The sequence below is a fragment of the Zingiber officinale genome, chromosome 7B, assembly GCF_018446385.1.
Source record: "Zingiber officinale cultivar Zhangliang chromosome 7B, Zo_v1.1, whole genome shotgun sequence".
NCBI classification, from domain to species: domain Eukaryota; kingdom Viridiplantae; phylum Streptophyta; class Magnoliopsida; order Zingiberales; family Zingiberaceae; genus Zingiber; species Zingiber officinale.
The window spans coordinates 29,134,011-29,155,118 of NC_055999.1; the positions used below are offsets into that span (position 1 = coordinate 29,134,011).

Consider the following 21,108-nt stretch of genomic DNA (forward strand, 5'->3'; position numbering starts at 1 on the left):
TATGGTTTGTGTCATTAACACAAGATAAATCCTTATTATGATGATTGAATATCCTTGGTTATGACATATATGAAAATTTCATTGTGGAGGAAAAAACAAGCTTTCTACATTGGCATTTCTGCTTGAATTTTTGTCCCCAGAGGGAAAAACTATCAAGTGTTGCTAAGTGCCACAGGTAGAAAGTTAAAAAGACTTCCTGGAATTTTTTGGAATAGTATATGGTTGTTAAAGACAAGATAAACTGCAAACATCTCGAATTGATTGTTATTACTGAACTGCAGCTAAGGTATTTAAATGATCTGGTTCAAGGATCTCATTCTATGTTGTCCAGAAATTTGAAATCCAAAATACAAAAAACACAGATATAGATATCCATAAATCCATAGGATGCCTGTAACACTTTTCTTGTTTTAACTTCCTTTGGCTCTGACATCATCACAATACAAATATACCAATAAAAACAAAACACTCAGTTTCATACTCAAATGCCAAAAACTCAGTCTTCTGTTTGACCTGGAACTATGTACCAAATGCAGATGTTATTGTGTACCAATTTTCAAAATAGCATAGTTCCTAAGCAAACATAGTTAGTAAAGTGATCGAATGGAGGCATCAATTTCATGTGAAAAATGCAATAATATGTTTTCCTTCCATTTCATTTAATCACTCACTTTGTAAGTTTTTGTGCTTTCCTGTTAATTCAAGTAATCAAAATTGTCATTCTTGCAGTTGTACGGAAGTTAACTACAGTAATCAAAACCTTTAAATAGACTGAAAAGTTCAGACCTGTTATAATTGCTGTCTAAATCAGATGGGAGATAGTCAATTTATACATCATGAATGAATGGCTTATTTGAGATTAATGATGATGAAAAATAAAACACCCAGTTTCAGTCAAATTATATTCAGCTGAGCAGCATTTGCAAATCATACAAAGAAAGGACACACACACTAAACATATAAACTGAGAGACAGAGAATCCAAGTGATAAACTGAAAATGTAATAAGATGGCTTACCTCTGCTGGGTCAAGATGGAGATCGTCCTTCTAACAAAAGCTTACAGCAAGCCTTGCAAGGCCTAAAACAACAAAAATATACAATTGCAACTGCCAAGTTGCCAGGGGCCATATCCATCTCAAAACATGTTAATCTGTCAGCCTTGGATCAGCTTCTCTGAGGATTCTGGAATCTGGCCAGATAATTTATCTTATTTGACTACAAGTAATTGATTCCCTGATCTGGAAGTCCCTACAATAGTTACACAACAATATATTAGGACTAGTACCAATACCAAGAAGCTTTAGAACGATTGAAATGCCTACTAAAATTCTTACAAATAGAATTAAGCAAAGCCTATATAGGACTGTCTTTTGAAGCTGAACAACTAATGAGAAAATTTTGTGTATAAATTATATAGAGAACAAACTCATTGAGAATTTCAAAAAAAAATGAGGATTTTTCCCCCATCGATAGCTAATGTTAGAATTGACAAGTGGAAGTTTTTCTTTGTATCTTTCTTTCTTTTTTACTTTCAGTATTTTTATTTTTTTTAAAACTTTCTTAGCTTTCGTTTCACCCAAAATTTCAGAAGAGTTGAATGCATTTACCATATTGACTCGAAGAGGATAGGGATCTTAAATTACTTCCTCAAAATAAGGAAATTCGGGGTTAGAAAGAAAAGGGGAATTTTCAATGAGTCGTAGATTCACTCTGCACTGAAACAATTGAAATCGCTGATACTAACAGTGAAAAGAAACGCACGGATGGCGCGGTCGTAGGATGAAATTCTCGATCTCGGCTAGATCGTGCTGCAGAGGACGCAGGGCTGTTTCTTGTGCTTCATGAGTTTGTCCGCCCTTTTGATTTCCAGAATTTGACTTTGGATAGCGCTCTTCGCCTTTTTCTAGATACCTTCCGGTTGCCTGGTGAATCTCAGAAGATTCAGAGGGTACTCGAGGCTTTCTCAGAGCGATACTTTGAACAATCACCAGAGATTCTTGTTGACAAGGATGCTGCCCTTGTGCTGGCTTATTCACTTATAATGCTCAATACTGACCAACATAATGCCCAGGTTAAGAAGAAGATGACTGAGGAGGATTTTATACGGAATAATCGTCGCATTAATGGTGGAAATGATCTTCCAAGGGAGTTTTTATCAGAACTCTATCACTCAATATGCAGGAATGAGATAAGGACAATTCCTGAACAGGTTTCTGGTTTTTCAGAAATGTATCACAGCCGTTGGATTAATCTTATCCGAAAGTCCAAGAAGATGTCTCCTTATATTGTTTGTGATTCCCGTCCTCTCCTTGATCTTCAAATGTTTACAATCATGTCAGGTCCCACTGTTGCTGCTATCTCAGTAGTTTTTGATAATGCAGAACATGAAGAAATTCTTTTGACATGTATAGATGGCTTCTTGACTGTGGCAAAGATCTCAGCACACTACCATCTAGAAGATGCTTTAGATGATTTAGTAGTGTCCCTATGCAAATTCACAACCCTCTTGGACTCATCTTTCTTTGAGGAACCAGTGACCATATTTGCAGATGACATGAAAGCTAGATTAGCGCTTGAGACAGTTTTCAGTATAGCAAATTCATATGGAGACTGCATACGTAATGGCTGGAGAAATATCCTTGATTGCATACTAAGATTGCACAAATTGGGTCTTCTTCCTGCTTGCATTACCAGTGATGCCGCTGACGATTCTGAAACTTCTCTAGATTTAGTCTATGGAAAGCTTGTTCCTAACTCACTTTCTACCTCTCAAGTTCAAATGGTCACTCCCCGTAAATCCTCTGGGTTGATGGGGAGATTTACCCAGCTGTTATCTTTTGACATTGAAGATAAAAGGTTGGAACCAGATGAACAGCAGCTTGCTGCTCATCAGAGGACACTGCAGATAATAGAGGAGTGTCACATTGACAGTATATTCATGGAAAGCAAGTTTTTACATGCTGATTCACTAATGCAGATTGCTAGGGCCCTTACTGTAGCCGGTCATCCTCAGAAAGTTACCAATTCACCTGATGATGAAGAAACTGCAGTTTTTTGCTTGGAGCTACTTATTGCTATCACATTAAACAATCGAGATAGAATTGGACTCCTCTGGCAAGGTGTATATGAGCACATAGCCAATATAGTTCAGTCTACTGCAGTACCTTGTGCTCTTGTGGAAAAGGCAGTTTTTGGACTCCTAAGAATTTGCCAGAGGTTACTACCTTACAAGGAGAACCTGGTTGATGAGCTTTTAAGATCACTGCAGTTGGTTTTAAAGCTTGATGCACGTGTTGCAGATGCTTATTGTGAGAATATTACTCAGGAAATCGCACGGCTTGTGAAGGCTAATGCAACCCATATGAAATCTCAGGTTGGTTGGCGGACCATAATTTCACTGCTTTCTATCACAGCTCGCCACCCAGAAGCTTCAGAAGTGGGTTTTGAAGCACTTTTGTTCATTATGTCTGAAGGAGCTCACATTTCACCGGCCAACTATATCCTTTTGATTGAAGCTTCACGTCATTTTGCAGAATCTCGTGTTGGACTAACAGATAGATCAGTACGAGCAATAGATCTAATGGCAGAATCCTTTAATTGTCTTTTTTGCTGGTCTCGTGAGACTAGGGATGCTGGTGAGGAAGCTGATAAAATTTCAGACGGAATTAGAGAGATGTGGGAAAGGCTTATCCAAGCACTGAGAAAGATCTGCCTGGATCAGAGAGAGAAAGTAAGGAATCATGCTTTGTTATCTTTGCAGAAATGCCTGGTAGGAGCAGAAGGAATGTGCCTGTTACCCTCAACATGGTTGTGGGCCTTTGATCAAGTTATATTTACTGTGCTTGATGATTTACTGGAGATTGTACAAAACCAGTCGCCAAAAGATTACCGGAACATGGAGGGCACACTTACGCATGCCATGAAGTTGCTATCAAGAGTGTTTTTGCAGCTAGTTCAAGAGCTTTCTCAGCAAAGTAGTTTCTGCAAGCTGTGGCTAGGGGTCATTGAGCGGATGGAGAAGTACATGAAAGTTAAGGTGAGAGGTAGGAAAAGTGAGAAACTACAAGAACTGATTCCTGAACTTCTCAAGAACATTCTGTTGATCATGAAATCAAAGGGAATCCTTTCAGAAAGGAGCACCACAGATGAAGATAACTTGTGGGAGTTGACATGGCTTCATATAAACAATATTGCACCTCTATTGCAGTCTGAATTGTTACCTGTTCAGGAAATGGAACAATTACATTCAGGTGTTCAGGCTGATCTGAGTAGCCCTAGGCTAGTGGCTGAGCCCTCTGTTGGTTAGGCTGGAGTTGTTGCGAGGTCCTTCTGATTCATTTTATTGTAAGAGGCATAAAAATTCTCTCAAAGGGGGCGCTCCTGTTTATTTCTCACATGTGGTGGTCATCAACTTTTAGACACTTATGGTGTCATGTTCTTTTGGATCATTGATTGCTTGAGTGAAGTCTCATTGCGGGACGATCATAGCTGAGTCTTAAGCTGAATTGGTTCTCTTTGACTACCATGTAAAGTTTGGAGTTTGTTAAAGATTTGGATGAGCAAAGAGGTACTAATGGATTAAAGGCTAAATTTTTCTTGCCAGTGACTCCCTCCAGATGCAATCTGTAAGATCATCTCTGCATTCATCTTTTTTTACGTCGCATGCTTTTGTTTTCTCAATGTCAATATACTTCTTATAGAATGTGAATTAAAATTAATTTTTGGTATTTCTGATATCATTATATGTAATACAGGCAATTTGGCTCATCTTTCTAAGATGTCAAACAAATTTTGTCTATTTTCAGTTCATTGTATCCTGCAAATTATGGTAGTTGAATATATATATATATCCTGCACACTCCTTACTCTGCACACTCCTGGACAACACTCACAAGTCTGGGCGCGGTTGCCCCTATTCACTTTTGGGAATCGGGGCACCCAGATGGGCATTCGGACGTCTGGACTTGTGAGGGTCGCTTAGGAGTGTTTAGGATAAGGGTGTGTTGGCTAAACAATCTTTATATATAATGTAGTTAAGTCGTATGTTAATCTAACTTGGTACGATTAAAAATATCCAACATGTCTATTGGTTTAGGTGATCAATTTTTCATTTTCTAAGGTTGTGTTACTTGAGTAGAAAGGAACATAAGTAGAGATACCCTTCCACTGTTTAATTTGGTAGATAAACAAGTCTAGCAAATGAAGAGAAACACAAAGATTTAGTGTGATGGCCGGTGGAAAACTTCCGTGGAGCTGGGCCAGTCACCCTAGGATTAGTCGGTGTAAGCTGGATACCTGGTGTCAACTAAAAAAAACACACACACAAGTGCTCCTTTCTTCTCAAGCTCTTCCTCCCGAAGGACAGGACACCTATGGGCTATGGTGCAGAAAAACATAAAAATGCAAACAACCTATAAAGCTCTGGTGAAGAATACAAAGTACAATGATTTGGTCCTTGTTTTCTCCTTCCCTTTTCTTCCATCTCTCAGGTAAAGAAACTTGGCTTCGTCCCACATCCTTTCCCCTCCTTTTCTTCTTCCTCCTTTGACCCTTCACCTTTCCCATCCACTGGAGTAAAACAGTATAAAAGTTGGTAAGGTTTAGTTGCAGTTTGAAGATGTAATTTATTAAGTAGGTAAAAGTCTTCAAATCTGCTGCCAAGTCTTGACTTACCTTACAAATTGTGGATGAGTCCCATCCTGATTATTTCAGTAATAAATTTCTTCAACTATTCTCCTCGTCTCTTCTTCATCATTTCCAACCTCTCTTAGAAACACTAGTTCTTAATGGAAAGCCACTTCTTGGTGGTTGACAATCTAAGTTGTTTGATGTGGGTTTGCTTAGCAGATTATTAATTGACATAGTTGTAGATTGTTAATCGAGGTAGTTATCAAAATCATACGATTCATAATACATATTATATGATTCGATATGATCCACATATAAAACAATACAATTCTTACATACGAATTGAAAATAAAAAGTACCATGATGATAATTTGATCATCATCTGAATCTTATTTAGACAATTCTAAAAAAGAAAAATCATTTAAAGTTAACCCGATCAAAACCAAATTCAACCTGTTAAAAAATAAATTAATTAAATGCAATATAGTATAAACTAAAGCAGAATAATATAAAAGGAAGAAAAGAATAATGGATTTTGTATTATGCTATAGAGGTATGAACACAATGAGATCTCAAAGTTGACCATGTTATAGAAGGAAAAAATATCTTATCAAATAGAGACACAAAATTGATGATAGCCAACTGTGAATTTGACACTTGAACAATTATTGAGAAGAATAATATTTTGTCATGTTATCACGCTGATATATAAAATGACAATGAAAATGATATTTTAGTAATAACCTAGAAGTAGTACCATGTCTAAGTTGCTTTCCATTTGATTTGATGACAATGATTTCTCTATGTCAAGCATTTGAAAGGAAAATTCATATTACTCATTTTATTTCAATTCTTAATGAAATGAAACAAATATTAATTTATGCTTTGTCATTAGTGGATAACATGAACATATATATTTTGGTTATGAATCAATATCAATTTTACTCAAGTTGAGTGCAAGTAGCTGGATTCAAGGTGTAGATATTGGATTACAAATTGTAATGAGTTAAGTTTTGAAGTTTGATATTCCAAATGAAAATAAAGAAAAAATTGAGACCATTGAACTTGCCCACTTAGAAGTATGTTCATTTGTTGAATTATTTTCAAAGCAAACAAAACCTGTGATTTTTAGGTACCTTGGAAACTTGATTGGCATTTATGTTTGATTCGGTACATAATGGTTGTTACAAAAACATAACACTTACAGTTGCTCTGTGTGCTTCCCTTGTTGGTGCCTTAATTTCTATGTATAATATTTTCTCAAATTATTTCTGGACAGGAACGCTTGAAAATATTCCTGCTTTTGAGAGGGCTGTATTTCAGTCCTTGAGTCAGAATATTTTTTGACCATTTTCTGGAATTAAACATATAATTTAACCCCCTCTCTCCATGATTAAGGAAATTTTAGTAATGAAATTATCACTGGATTTCAACACAATTATTATGCAGGCGATAACTAGTTTCAGAGTATATATATTTGTAGAACAAGCCTTAAACTGAGATGGCAAGCCTGAAGATGAGAGGTTCCAACCGGAAATAGCTTCTCAGATAAAATTGTTACCATTCTTTTTAATTTTGTTTGACTCGACTATATATCGGCAGTTGCCGTAAACATTAAAGGACGACGCTTTTAAAATGAAGAATACGTATGTATAAGGCTAATTGGTAACTTTAGAATATATTTTTTGAGTTTTTAATTAAAAGGTTGTAATTTAATAAGTCTACGAATATATATATTTTTTTCAAATTCATACAAATATCTATAATTGCGATTTAGCATGTCGGATCACACTTGTTTGATGAGTCAGGACCGCACTTGTTTGATCCGTCATGCACTATATAACAATAACATTCACAGCTCATTCATATATTATAACCGTTACTATCTCATCAAAATACTTATTATAACAATAAATCTCTTTTAATCATATTCTTTTTAATATTAATTCTTATTATTTATGAATTTTACAATCCACTCAATTATTTTAAAATTATATCATATTAAATAAATATATTTTAAAATATTTAAATTATTATTATTTTTAATAATAATCTTATTTTTAAAATAATTTTACTGTTTTAAAAAAATAATATTAAAATTTTATTATTTCAATCATTTGACTTTTTATAAAATTCATAATTTTTTAATAAAAAAATACACAAATGTTGTAGGTCACTCCACGTTTGCTTGAACACGTTTAAGAACCCTTCATAATTGGTTTAACACCAAGAGGGTATTATAACACCTTATTAATACATCACATTGTGGATGCTCTAAGAGTATCCACAACCTATTTTCATTATAACATTCATCACATCATCAAAAAGTACGGGATCCATTGTCACATACTCATTATAATAATATATTTCATTCACCCATATTTATTATAACATTAACACTCATTATTTATAGGTCCTACTGTACACTCGATCATCTTAAAATTATATCATATTAAATAAATATATTTTAACATATTTAAATTATTTTTAATAATAATCTTATCTTTTAAAAATAATTTTACTATTTTTAAAAAGTAATCTTATCATTATTAATTTTAAATTTTATAATTTTTTAATAAATAAAATTTAAAAAAAACAGACATGGCGACTGGCCATGTTATTTGAACGCCTTCGGAGTGTTATAACACCCTTTCACATTGATATTAACTCCAAGTAGGTATTATAAATACCCCATTAATGCCTATTAAAATTTCTTATTAAGATAATAATAGATTTGTTTAAAAAAAATCAAAAAGTAAAAATAAAAAAATAATAATAATAGATTTTTTTTAAAAAAATTAAGCATCGATGTTGAAATGAAATAATAATAAAAAATTTAATTATTAACATACAATATGATTTTTATGTTTCATCATAGGCTCCCGAGGTTACAGGGTTAGGTCTCCTAACAACATCCACAATAGAAAATATTTAGAAAAAAAAATATATTTTTTAAATATCTTTTCCTCTTGAATATTTATAATTGGTCGAGCATATTTAAAAGGTATTAAAATCATCGGATATAAATTTATGCCTAATAATTTCTCTTTTGTGACATGCAATTGAGTTCGGATCCTCTGTTTTGAAATCATGTGTCACTTCTATTTTGCTCGCCGATCAGATGAATTAAATCACATCTTAAAGATGTTGCACACATCTCAAAGATATCATGACCGCTTGATTGATAAAGGAATATGAGGATATATAATTTTGACATAGAGGATCCGAACTACATGAAATTGGGTCCACATTTTGGTGGACAATGGTATTTTTTTAAAAAAAATCAATCACTTTGGAAAATTTTTTAAAAAAATGAACGTTGCTTTTATTTTATTTTTTTGAAAAATTTAATCAACGTTTTGGAAAAATCGAAAAATGAATTTGCCAACGTTCATTCTTGGGAAGGTTGTGCAACGTTTGTTCTGTGTCCTATATTCATCATTTTTTCCATTTATTTCTTATTATAAAAAAATAATTGAAGATCTAAAATTTAAAAAAAAATGGATAAAACTTTTGGTGATTATTTTAGAAATTTATTTAACTCTCTAAATATCGATGAAAATTATACTGAAGAAAATTCTTAAGTTCGTCTTAATGTCCTCCGTCTTCAATTTTCATTTCTCACTCAACACTCACCTAATTTCTAATCTTTTCCATATCCATTACCATATTATCATAATTTTTAAAGTTATCCAAATTCTTTCTGATAACTCTCGAGCTCCATTTTATGCATGCCCCCTAGAATATTGGTAGAGTAGTTAATATTGTTGGTGCAATATCCCTTAGGTCAAGGTTGACTAATTTGACCAAGCTTGAGTCTTGGTCATAGTTTCAATGTTTGACAATACATGTAGACACATGGACAATGCAGGTGCTGTTGTTCATGGGAGATAATGGCGATCCATCAATGAAGAAGAGTCAAGGTCAAAAATGAGCACAGATGGAAGTCCTAACCGAAGGTTAGGCGGATGGAAAGTCCTAGTGAGTGAAGCTAGCGAAAATCGTGAGTGAAGCGGTGAAAGTCCTAGTGAGTGAAGCTGTCGGATGAAAAGTCCAGTGAGTGAAGCTAGGCGAAGGAAATCGGTGAAGCGGTGAAAGTCCTAGTGAGTGAAGCTAGGAAAACCCAGTGAGTGAAGCTAGGTGAAAGCTCCGGTGAGTGAAGCCAAGGAAATCCAGATGGATCAAGGATGATCGGACATCCGGTGTTGGGAAGTCCAAGTAGGTCAAAGGATTAACTGGATACTTGGCACGAGGAAATCCAGATGGGTCAAGGTGACCTGACATCCGTGGAAGTCCGCAAGGTCAAGGAGTGACCGATACTTGACACGAAGAGAAAAGTCCAAGTGGGTCAAAGGATTAACCGACACTTGGTGGAGAGTTCTGGCAGGTCAGGAGTGACCAGATGTTGGAACGATGTCAAGGTTGACCGATGTTGGTTTGAGAGGCTTGGGACTTGGTTTTGGCAAAGCGAGCCGGATCGATCGGTGGATCGATCCGTGAACCTGAGATCGATCGATCGGTGGATCGATTCAGAGGTCCCAATCGATCACCGATCGATTGGGACGCTAGCCAATAAGCGCTGGATCGATCCGTGATCGATCCAGCGCTTAGCGCGTAGGCGATCGATCCGTGAATCGATCCAAAGCCTCCCGATTGATTGGGAGTTTTCGAATCGATCGGGATCCCACCGTTTTTAGCTGTTGAGCGTGCGTCCTTCAAGATCTCTTCACCGATTCATTTTAGAGCTCTCGCCACTCCTCCACTCTCAAAGCTCGGATCGCCAGTTCTTGAAGGATCTTGGAGGTTTTCCAAGTCAAGAGGCGGATCAAAGCCAAGAAGAGAAGTTAGGGTTAGGGTTTTCTGTACTCATTGTAAGCTTTGTGCTTGTATTTTGTTTCCCTTTCCTTTCTTCTTGTACTGAGAGTATTGTAGGGCTTCTCCGCCTTTGGTAGTTACCATAAAGGAGTGTTTCATAGTGGAGGTGTGTGTGTGTGCGTAGATCCTTGGACTAGTCACCTCTTGTGAGGTGGATACCAAGTAAAATCCCAAGTGTTAGCGTTGTATGTTGTTTCTTTGTATTTCCGCTGCGCATTCTTGAAGAAACAAGCAACGACGAGCACCTAGCACACGAAGAGCTATTCACCCCCCCCTCTAGCTACTTTTCGGTCCCAACAAATATTTCATGTAACTTTCATCTCATGAAATTAATCTGCTTCCGTCACTGAGGATTCATTCAAATGAATCGAGAAGAGCTTAACGCAACTGACACTGATAAAGCTATAGAAATATCTCATGCAGTCCCCGATTTATAATTTCTATCATTCTCATCTGAAATATGACTTGATGATATTATTATCGATGAAACAACATCAGATGCAGATTATAGCAAGCGAATAATGTGGACAATAGCAGATGATAAGCTCATTGCAACGGCTTACATAATCATGAGTGAAGATTCAGTTGTCCCCAGGGCGTAGCACAGATGGGGAGTGCATAGTTCTGTGGCTGAAAGGTCCAGGGGTCGATCCCCGGGGTGTCACTGCTTGGGGTTAACGTCTCCGCTATGCACTTTCCACCTGTGTACCTGCATTTACCTCCCTCCATATCCGTGGGACCGGCTCTAGGGGGGCCGCTGATGTGGCGGTTCCACATGAGTGAAGATTCAGTTGGTCCTCTCGAGGTGGTGCGATGGTTAAGACATGGGGTGTTGCCACATGAGGTCTTGGGGTCGAAACTCGGCGTGACCGAGCATAACCTCCCCCATGTCTTGGCCATTTGCACTAATGACTAGTAGTCACCCGTGATTTACCTCCTCCGTGTTGGCCTAGGGACGGGTTGGCGGGGGCGCTGGGGGCGAGCGAATCGCCTTTTGCCACATGAGTGAAGATTCAGTTACCTCCCTCCATATCCGTAGGACCGATTCTAGGGGGCCGCTGATGTGCGGGTTCCATATTTTTTTTATGAGTGAAGATTCAGTAGTTAAGAATGCCTAGAAGAGTGGGTCTTTTTGGAAACGAGCGATGACATACTATAATACCAATCGATATAAGGGAGCTAAAAAGAGAGCTGCGGATAAAGTAAAATCACATTTGGCTTCAGTGAAAAAGATCATGAATAGATATAATAGAATCTACAATAAATAGTACAATGATCAACCAACTGGATAGAGGGACGATGATTTGATAGTGCAAGTTCATGAATATAAAAGTACTTTTAAATCTACTTTCCAATATAACATGTGTCGAGGATTGTGAAAGATAGTCTAATATACGCACCTTAATTCTCAGAACAACGGACTGCAAAGAAAGCAAGAACATCAGAATTATCAGATACACATACTGATTCTTCTAATCCTAACACAATTGTTGATGTGGATGACAGAGAAGCCCGATCTCATCCAATAGATTAGAAGGTAGTAAAGAGGAAAGATAAAGAAAAAGTAGGCATAATTAATGAATTGAATCAGGCTATGCAATAATCAGTAGCACATTTGGAGGAGTATAATAATAATAAGAATGGATCAACTCATCCAAGTACATCAACTTCTCATAATGGACGCACGAGATATAAGATAAACAACTTTAGAATCATCTAGTGATATGTGAATAACCGAAGAAAAGATTGAACATGTAATGAATTTGTTTATTGTATTAATTCTTTGTTTATTTTATTAATTGTGATTTCTTTGATTTATCATTATGTGTCTTATTAATTTAATATGGTTTATAACTTTGTATTTTAATATAGAATTTCTAAAATATTTGTATTCCGATGCTATGCTATTTTTTTTAATTGGTAGGTTTTGTATTATTTTTTAATAAAATATTAATATTAAAATATTTATATTAAATAATTATTATATTATATTAAATAATATGTGAAAAATATTTATAGATAAATAATAGAGAAATATATTAAATTAAAAAATATAATTAATTTTATTTAAATATAAAATTAGATATAGATTAATAAAATAATTCTAGACTTATAAATATTTGTTGATAAAATATTTGATTATGAAATTAGAAATATTTAATGGGTGAGATCATAAATATTTAATTGGTAAAATATTTGACGATGAAATTTCGTATATTTAGAGAATGAAATATTTAAAAAGTAAAGTGGGGGTCTAAGTTTGAATTCCAACTACGGTATAAGTAGATGTTTTTTTAATTTTTTGAGATCATTGACTAATTAGATGGCCTGTTTTCTAATTACAACAAACATTTTTTTTCCTTTTTCCTATTCTACAGTCTCACATCTCAATATTCGAAAGAAAAAATAATACAAAACTACTAATTATAATCATAAAATTTAAATTTAAAGTTCCTAAATTTAACACCGTAAAAACTCTTACAGTATAAATATTGGGAAGTGAGATTTGGTACGAACAAATTTAATTTGTTGGTTCAAGATCAATAACTTTGTCTTCCTTTCCCTCTGGGAGGCATAGCTTAAGGGCAAAGGCAACAGTGAACTGTGATTGCAAAGCATAATCAATGTAGCTAAGTTTTTAAATAGTTGTGCCAAGGATTGTAGGATCGAAAAGAATTTAGATATTTCCATAATGACATGATATTGTCCACTTTGGGCCTAAGCCCTCATGGTTTTGCTCTTGGGCTCTACCCAAAAGGCCTCATGCCAATGGAGATATCTTTTTCTTATAAATCCATGATCTTTTCTATGTGTTTTCAATATGGGACTATGTTTGTAACCTTGCAACCCCAACAATCCCCCCCTCAAACAAAGGACCATGGGCTTCCCACGTCCGATCCTCGACCCACCAGGTCTTCCTGCCCCTCGGTCTACTCGACCTACTAGGACTTCCTTGCCTAGCAGCAACTAGGACTTCCTGCCCCTCACCACTCGACCTACTAGGACTTCGCCCCTCGGTCCACCCGACCTACTAGGACTTCCTTGCTAGCCGCAACGACTTACTAGGACTTCCTTGCCTAGCTGCAACTAGGACTTCCCTGCCTGATGTCTGGTCCTCTTGATCCGAACATGAGAGCCCACACTTTCTTTGTTCGAGGTCAATATTGTACTCCACATGGTTCAATCGGACCATAGCTCTTGTGCACAGTCGATGGTTAAACCTTCCGGCAATCCGGGCTCTGATACCAATTGTTAGGATCGAAAGAATTTAGATATCTCCACAATGACATGATATTGTCCACTTTGGGCCTAAGCCCTCATGATTTTGCTCTTGGGCTCATCCAAAAGGCCTCATGCCAATGGAGATATCTTTTTCTTATAAATCCATGATCTTTTCCATGTGTTTTCAATATGAGACTATGTTTGCAACCTTGCAACCCCAACAAGGATGCCATAGAAGAAGCTCCGGGGGTTGGGTGTCGTTGTTAGGCCTTCCAACAATCGACTAAGTATATGGAATTCAAGACTCAACTACAGCATGACTCGATAATGCTGACTATCAAGATTAGTTTCCACGTGAACTTTCTTGTTTTATCCTGGTAGTTGGTGGAAACTTTCATGTACTCGAATCGATCATCTCTAGAATCAGTCGATCTGAAAGCATGAATATCTTATATCAACTAAGAAAATGCCATAGAAGAAACATGCTTAACACACCTAACAAATTTTGGAGTAAATCCGACTTTATTTGTGTTAAAACATGAAAAATATAAAGATGAAAATGATGAAAAATCATGTGCTAAAAGAGAGAAGAAAAAAAAATAAATAAAGGGTGTTTGGTTTGAATATTTTCTATTTTTATTTTCTGTGAAAATAGAAAACATGTTTGGTTGATAATTTTTACATCTATTTTTTAGAAAATGAGATATCGTTTACCATAAAATTAGAAAAATATCTAAAAGTCATTTTCTGATAAAAAAAGAAAATGCAGTTGAAAAAAAGGCAAACGTGGTCGAAAAAAGAAAAATGCGGTCCTCAGCTTATCACACATTTTTTTCCGCCTCTCCCTTCCTCCTGTGCCTCCCATGCCCTAAAACGCCGCTTCCGCCACTCCTCTCCCAATTTCTTCTCGTGCCCTAACTTCCTTTCCGTCACACTGCCGCTCCTTCTTCGTCCCCTGTTGCTCACGCACCGCCAACCCTTGGTCGATCCCGCCTCCCCATCTATCGAGCTTACCTCCTCGATATTTTCACGCGGTCCCTTCCGTCTGTCGCCTCCTCGACAAATTGCGTAAGCATTTCCTTTCGTCTGTCGGGTTCACCTTTTTCCTTCCATCACTATCTTCTTGCGGTGTCGCAATTCCAACCACAAGCATTTATCTACATCCACCTCTATTTAATTTATTCCTGATCATGTAAGCATCAAAGCCATATTTTCAATTTGTTCCATGGCAAATTTTCAACCTTTGACTTAATCTCGTATGCTATTAATCTTTAACATCATGCATCTTGTTCCTTTGGCTCAAACAATTACTTCTCTAATGCAAACTGATTATGTTTTGAGTTTCCACATGAAGATGAGAGTGGATCAAAGTTGAATGATAACTTTTTTGCTTTCTTCGTTGAATTCTTTATAGCTCGTAACGAATTTTGCCAAGTTTAATCGTTCTTGTAAAATATCGTCATGACTTGTAGAGTTAATCTTGTATTGAAATTTGAATCATACTATTGCCATGCGTTGTTTAGAAAGAGATCCGACCTTTTCCCCCCATTTTTCCTTTTGTTGTTCTTGTTATTCTTCATTTCTATTTGTGCCCTTAAACATGAAGGCAATTTTTTTATTGAAGACATTATGGGAGGGCATAATCCCGGTATTGAAGTGGAGAAATATGAGTGGTCAAAGGCTAATGTTACCATGTTTGTTGAGATCATTTACGATAAAGCGAAGCAAAATAAGTTACAAGCATCTACCTTTAGTAATACGATTTGAGAGGAGATCAACAAAGAATTATATCTAGCTACGAAGATGAATTATGGTGTAGATAGGCTCAAAGGTAAATGGAATCATCTACGCACCGGACAATGACTTTTTACAATATTGCTTGCTCATACTTGTGTGACAATGGATCCAACCGTCGATAAAGTGAATACTCCAAAGGAAATGTGGGCAAAATTTTATATGGTAAATGCTTTTATCCATTCAAATATATATTTTTATTGTATGCTAGTGTATAATAAAATGCTTTCCTAATCAATGGTATAGAAAAATAAAAAGGAGTACTAAGGCAATACGAAAGGAAGGCTGTGATCATTTCCACATTCTTAATGAAGTTTTCGGTGGGACAATTGCAACAGGTGATATAGGCAGGGCTTTTACTCAATTACCTCCCACATCTGATGAAGAGAGAGAGCTCGAAGAAGCATTCAGTAATAGAGGTGTTAACTCATATGTTGAAGTCATTGATGATGATAATGAGGATGTTAAAGGGGAACCTAATAATTGACAGCGTCATGTTGCAGAATCATCCAATAGTCGTCGACATAAAGATCCTAAACTTTCATAAATTGAAAAATATGAGGCTTGTATGGACAAGTGGAGTAATATCATGCAATAGTTGAGTGGAGAATTTATTTTTAGGCAAAAATACCTAGAGTTGAGGGCTGCTAAGTTAGAACGTTAATAAGATATATCTTGCTCTTCTGGAACTATCGCGTTCAATGATCTTTACTCTATAGAGATGTGCATGCAGATTTTAACTGAGATGCATAATTTATCTATCAAAGCGTACACAAAAGCTATAGAAGCTTTCCTTAAACTTGGTCTGCATGAAATTTTCATGAAAATTCTATCAAATAGGAGAGCTGAATGGTTGGATTGCCTCAATCTTAAGCACGGTTGGATTACCTAGCTGAAGACTATTTAATGTTAATGGAATTTGTTTGATTTCATGGCTTGAATATTTAAGACTTGTTTTATGTTTTGGAATTTAATGTTGAAGTTTAGTTAAGCTTTTCAATATGAATTGTTTATTGGATGTTTATGAGATGAATAAAAAAAAAGGCAGCCCACGTCATGCGGGGTCCCGGGGAAGGATCCATTGTACGCAGCCTTACCTTGCTTTTTGCAAGAGGCTGTTTCCAGGATTTGAATCCGTGACCTTTTGGCCACAAAACAACAATTTTACCGTTGCACCAAGGCTCTCCTTCACTAAAAAGGACAGCCCGGTGCACGAAGCTCCTGCCATGCAAGGTCCCGGGGAAGGATCCATTGTACGCAGCCTTACCCTGCTTTTTGCAAGACGTTGTTTCCAGGATTCGAATTTATTAGTAATTTTATACATGTGTGTGTTGATTTTAATATTGGTTTGTTACAAATCATGTCAAGTTCTGATGATGAATCTAATGAATTGGGTCGTTATATCAATTTGCTAATAGTTTTGGGTATCACAAATGATTTTTTCATGACATGATGACTGAATATCTTGGATACATTAATCGAATGTCGTGTTAGACTTTATCTCTTATTAGGAGGATGTAGATACAAGAAATACTTGATGGGTACCCCCAAGTTTGCTTTGACAATTTTCGTATGTCAAAATATGTGTTTGTGAATTTTTGTAGAACATTAAAAGAGATGAATCTATTGCAAGATGACAAGAAAGTTATAGTTGAAGGTGTCGCTATGTTCTTACTAATCATCGGGCACAACACACGACATCGGATATGCGCAAATCGATTTCAACATTCATTGTACATCAGTAGCAAGTGGTTTAAACAAGTTCTACCATATGAACACAATGACGTCCATCCTCACATATTGAACAATTCAAAGTAGTTTTTGTACTTTAAGGTACATATTATACACAAATGTGTCTACTTACATTAACAATATATCCTTAGTAACACATTGTGCATTTTGGAACTATCGATGGGACTCACGTGTCGGCATGGGTACCGACATCAATTCAGACATCTCTTCGTGGTAGAAAGGTTATTGTTATATAAAATGTGATGCTTGCATGCGACTTCAATATGCTTTTCACATTTGTGTACATTAGCTGGGAGGGGACATCAAATGATTCTAGGGTATTCATAGACGCATTGACAAGGCATGAAAATAATTTCCCTAAACCTTGCGATGGTAAATAGCATATAAAACTCTCTACATATATTCATGTATGTTGATGTTTACATCGTTATTATGGAAACACTATCACAGATCAATTTTATCTTGTTGATTTTGGTTACCCAAACATGTCGGGGTTTCTCGCTCCGTATCGAAGTCGATGCTATCATTTGCAAGATTATCGGAAGCAAGGCAAACCAAGGGGGAAGGAAGAGTTATTCAATTATAAACACAGTATATGTCACAATATTATAGAGCAGTGTATTGGGGTGCTCAAAGCAAGGTTCCACATTTTAAAAGATATGCCAAACTATCCAATTACTAGGCAAAGATTAATTCTAGTTGCATGTTGTACTATGCATAATTTTATACATCGATATCATATAATGGATAATTTGTTTATGGAATACTCTTATGATGATATGCTCACGTCGGGATTCGAAGGTGATTTTACTGATCAAGAGCTAATTCCAATTGATCTAAGCCAAACAACTTAGATGGGGCACATAGTGATGAATTTGCAAGTCATATGTGGAATGATTATATGGAGCATCATCCATAATTAGCTTTGTATTTATGTTGAATATATTTGAACATGTAAAACTAAAAACAATATGTTAGGACATATATATTAATATATGATAGAGTTTTTATTTAAAGTGGAATAGACTCAACCTCTTGTTGATTTTATATTTATATACAAGTCAACTAATTCACTCCATTTGGTAGATATTTTTAAATACTAAAAAAATCATTTCAATTAAGAAACTGATATTTCCTATATTAAAAAAATAATATTCCATCTTTGTTTTTTTTTCTAAATAAGAATAATTATTTTGCTTACCATTTTCCATACTAACATACCAAATACATTTCCAACTTTCTTTTCTATAAAATAGAAATACAGTCTATCATACCAAACGTATTTTCTGTTTTCTAAAAACTATATTAGAAAACACAAAAATAGAAATAGAAAATGATTTTTTTTTTACAAACCAAACGCTCCATAAGTAACCCAAAGAACTTAATTTTGAACAATGAATATAACATATAAAAGATAGTCTGGTGCATGAAACTCCCACTAATGCAAGATGTCATACAATGATCGGATCATACAAGTTTATTGTACGTAACTTTATCCTACATTGAAAAAAGTGATTTCTACGAACTAAATTTGTTATCATAAAGTCACATAATAGCAACTTTACCGTTATACTAAGACTCTCCTTCGATAATGAATATAGCACATAATAACAAAAATATACTAAGTAACCATGCTTTGTAAGTACAAGATTCAGTAAATTTATACGTTGGCTAGCTATTTGGGTAACACAATTTCCTAGTAACTCGTATAGTTGTCAATATTGTTTCTTTGTATAGTTTATTGATTCTAGGGAAATTAACAGTTATGTTATTAATATATGGTTTGTGTCATTAACACAAGATAAATCCTTATTATGATGATTGAATATCCTTGGTTATGACATATATGAAAATTTCATTGTGGAGGAAAAAACAAGCTTTCTACATTGGCATTTCTGCTTGAATTTTTTTTCCCAAAGGGAAAAACTATCAAGTGTTGCTAAGTGCCACAGGTAGAAAGTTAAAAAGACTTCCTGGAATTTTTTGGAATAGTATATGGTTGTTAAAGACAAGATAAACTGAAACATCTCGAATTGAATCTTATTACTGAACTGCAGCTAAGGTATTTAAATGATCTGGTTCAAGGATCTCATTCTATGTTGTCCAGAAATTTCAAATCCAAAATACAAAAAACACAGATATAGATATCCATAAATCCATAGGATGTCTGTAACACTTTTTATGTTTTAACTTCCTTTGGCTCTGACATCATCACAATACAAATATACCAATAAAAACAAAACACTCAGTTTCATACTCAAATGCCAAAAACTCAGTCTTCTGTTTGACCTGGAACTATGTACCAAATGCAGATGTTCTTGTGTACCAATTTTCAAAATAGCATAGTTCCTAAGCAACATAGTAAAGTGATCGAATGGAGGCATCAATTTCATGTGAAAAATGCAATAATATGTTTTCCTTCATTTCATTTAATCACTCACTTTGTAAGTTTTTGTGCTTTCCTGTTAATTCAAGTAATCAAAATTGTCATTCTTGCAGTTGTAGGGAAGTTAACTAAAGTAATCAAAATCTTTAAATAGACTGAAAAGTTCAGACCAGTTATAATTGCTGTCTAAATCAGATGGGAGAGAGTCAATTTATACATCATGAATGAATGACTTATTTGAGATTAATGATGATGAAAAATAAAACACCCAGTTTCAGTCAGATTATATTCAGCTGAGCAGCATTTGCAAATCATACAAAGAAAGGACACACACACTAAACATATAAACTGAGAGACAGAGAATCCAAGTGATAAACTGAAAATGTAATAAGATGGCTTACCTCTGCTGGGTCAAGATGGAGATCGTCCTTCAAACAAACGCTTACAGCAAGCCTTGCAAGGCCTAAAACAACAAAAATATACAATTGCAACTGCCAAGTTGCCAGGGGCCATATCCATCTCAAAACATGTTAATCTGTCAGCCTTGGATCAGCTTCTCTGAGGATTCTGGAATCTGGCTAGATAATTTATCTTATTTGACTACAAGTAATTGATTCCCTGATCTGGAAGTCCCTACAATAGTTACACAACAATAAATTAAGACTAGTACCAATACCAAGAAGCTTTAGAACGATTGAAATGCCTACTAAAATTCTTACAAATAGAATTAAGCAAAGCCTATATAGGACTGTCTTTTGAAGCTGAACAACTAATGAGAAAAATTTGTGTATAAATTATATAGAGAACAAACTCATTGAGAATTTACAAAAAAAAAAAGGAGGATTTTTCCCCCATCAATAGCTAATGTTAGAATTGACAAGTGGAAGTTTTTCTTTGTATCTTTCTTTCTTTTTTACTTTCAGTATTTTTATTTTTTTTAAAACTTTCTTAGCTTTCGTTTCAACCCCAAATTTCAGAAGAGTTGAATGCATTTACCATATTGACTCGAAGAGGATAGGGATCTCAAATTGCTTCCTCAAAATAGGGAAATTCGGGGTTAGAAAGAAAAGGGGAATTTTCAATGAGTCGTAGATTTACTCTGCACTGAAACAATTGAATCGCTGATATTAACAGTGAAAAGAAACGCACGGATGGCGCGGTCGGAGGAGGAAATTCTCGATCTCGGCTAGATCGTGCTGCAGAGGACGCAGGGCTGTTTCTTCGTCTTCATACACCCTGATGCCGCCTCCGCAGCCGCCGCAGACTTTCCGGCGGAGGGGTCGAGGCTGCGAAAGTCCACGCCATACCGTCTCCGACGGGGGGACGGTGTCGGACTCTCCGGCGGGTGCGTTGCGATGCGGCGAAGGGCCGCCGTGATGGGTACAGGGAAGAGGAGGAAAGGGGGAAAAAACTTATAAGTTGTTTTTTCTTAAATTAATTTTTAAAATAT

At 35.6% G+C, this 21,108-nt stretch overlaps 1 protein-coding gene and 2 long non-coding RNA genes across 4 annotated transcripts; 1 reads left to right on the forward strand and 2 right to left on the reverse strand.

Moving 5' to 3' along the window:
- Window positions 1–835: 835 nt before the first annotated feature.
- Window positions 836–1,835, reverse strand: LOC122005620. 2 transcript variants are annotated; one of them, XR_006118443.1, is made up of 2 exons: window positions 1,763–1,835; window positions 836–1,239 (listed from the first exon to the last, which is right to left on the reverse strand). It is a non-coding gene; the product is annotated as an uncharacterized LOC122005620 (long non-coding RNA). The 2 variants fall into 2 exon arrangements; XR_006118442.1 differs by having other exon boundaries at window positions 836–1,249.
- On the forward strand, window positions 1,836–4,768 carry LOC122004277 (ARF guanine-nucleotide exchange factor GNOM-like; the record flags this gene model as incomplete). The annotated part of the gene is made up of 1 exon (XM_042559189.1): window positions 1,836–4,768. A coding segment is annotated over one exon (2,472 nt), but the record flags the coding sequence as incomplete, so codon positions are not given.
- A 15,041-nt stretch (window positions 4,769–19,809) lies between these two features.
- Window positions 19,810–21,064, reverse strand: LOC122003666. Its single transcript, XR_006118024.1, has 2 exons — window positions 20,808–21,064; window positions 19,810–20,291 (listed from the first exon to the last, which is right to left on the reverse strand). It is a non-coding gene; the product is annotated as an uncharacterized LOC122003666 (long non-coding RNA).
- Window positions 21,065–21,108: the final 44 nt, after the last annotated feature.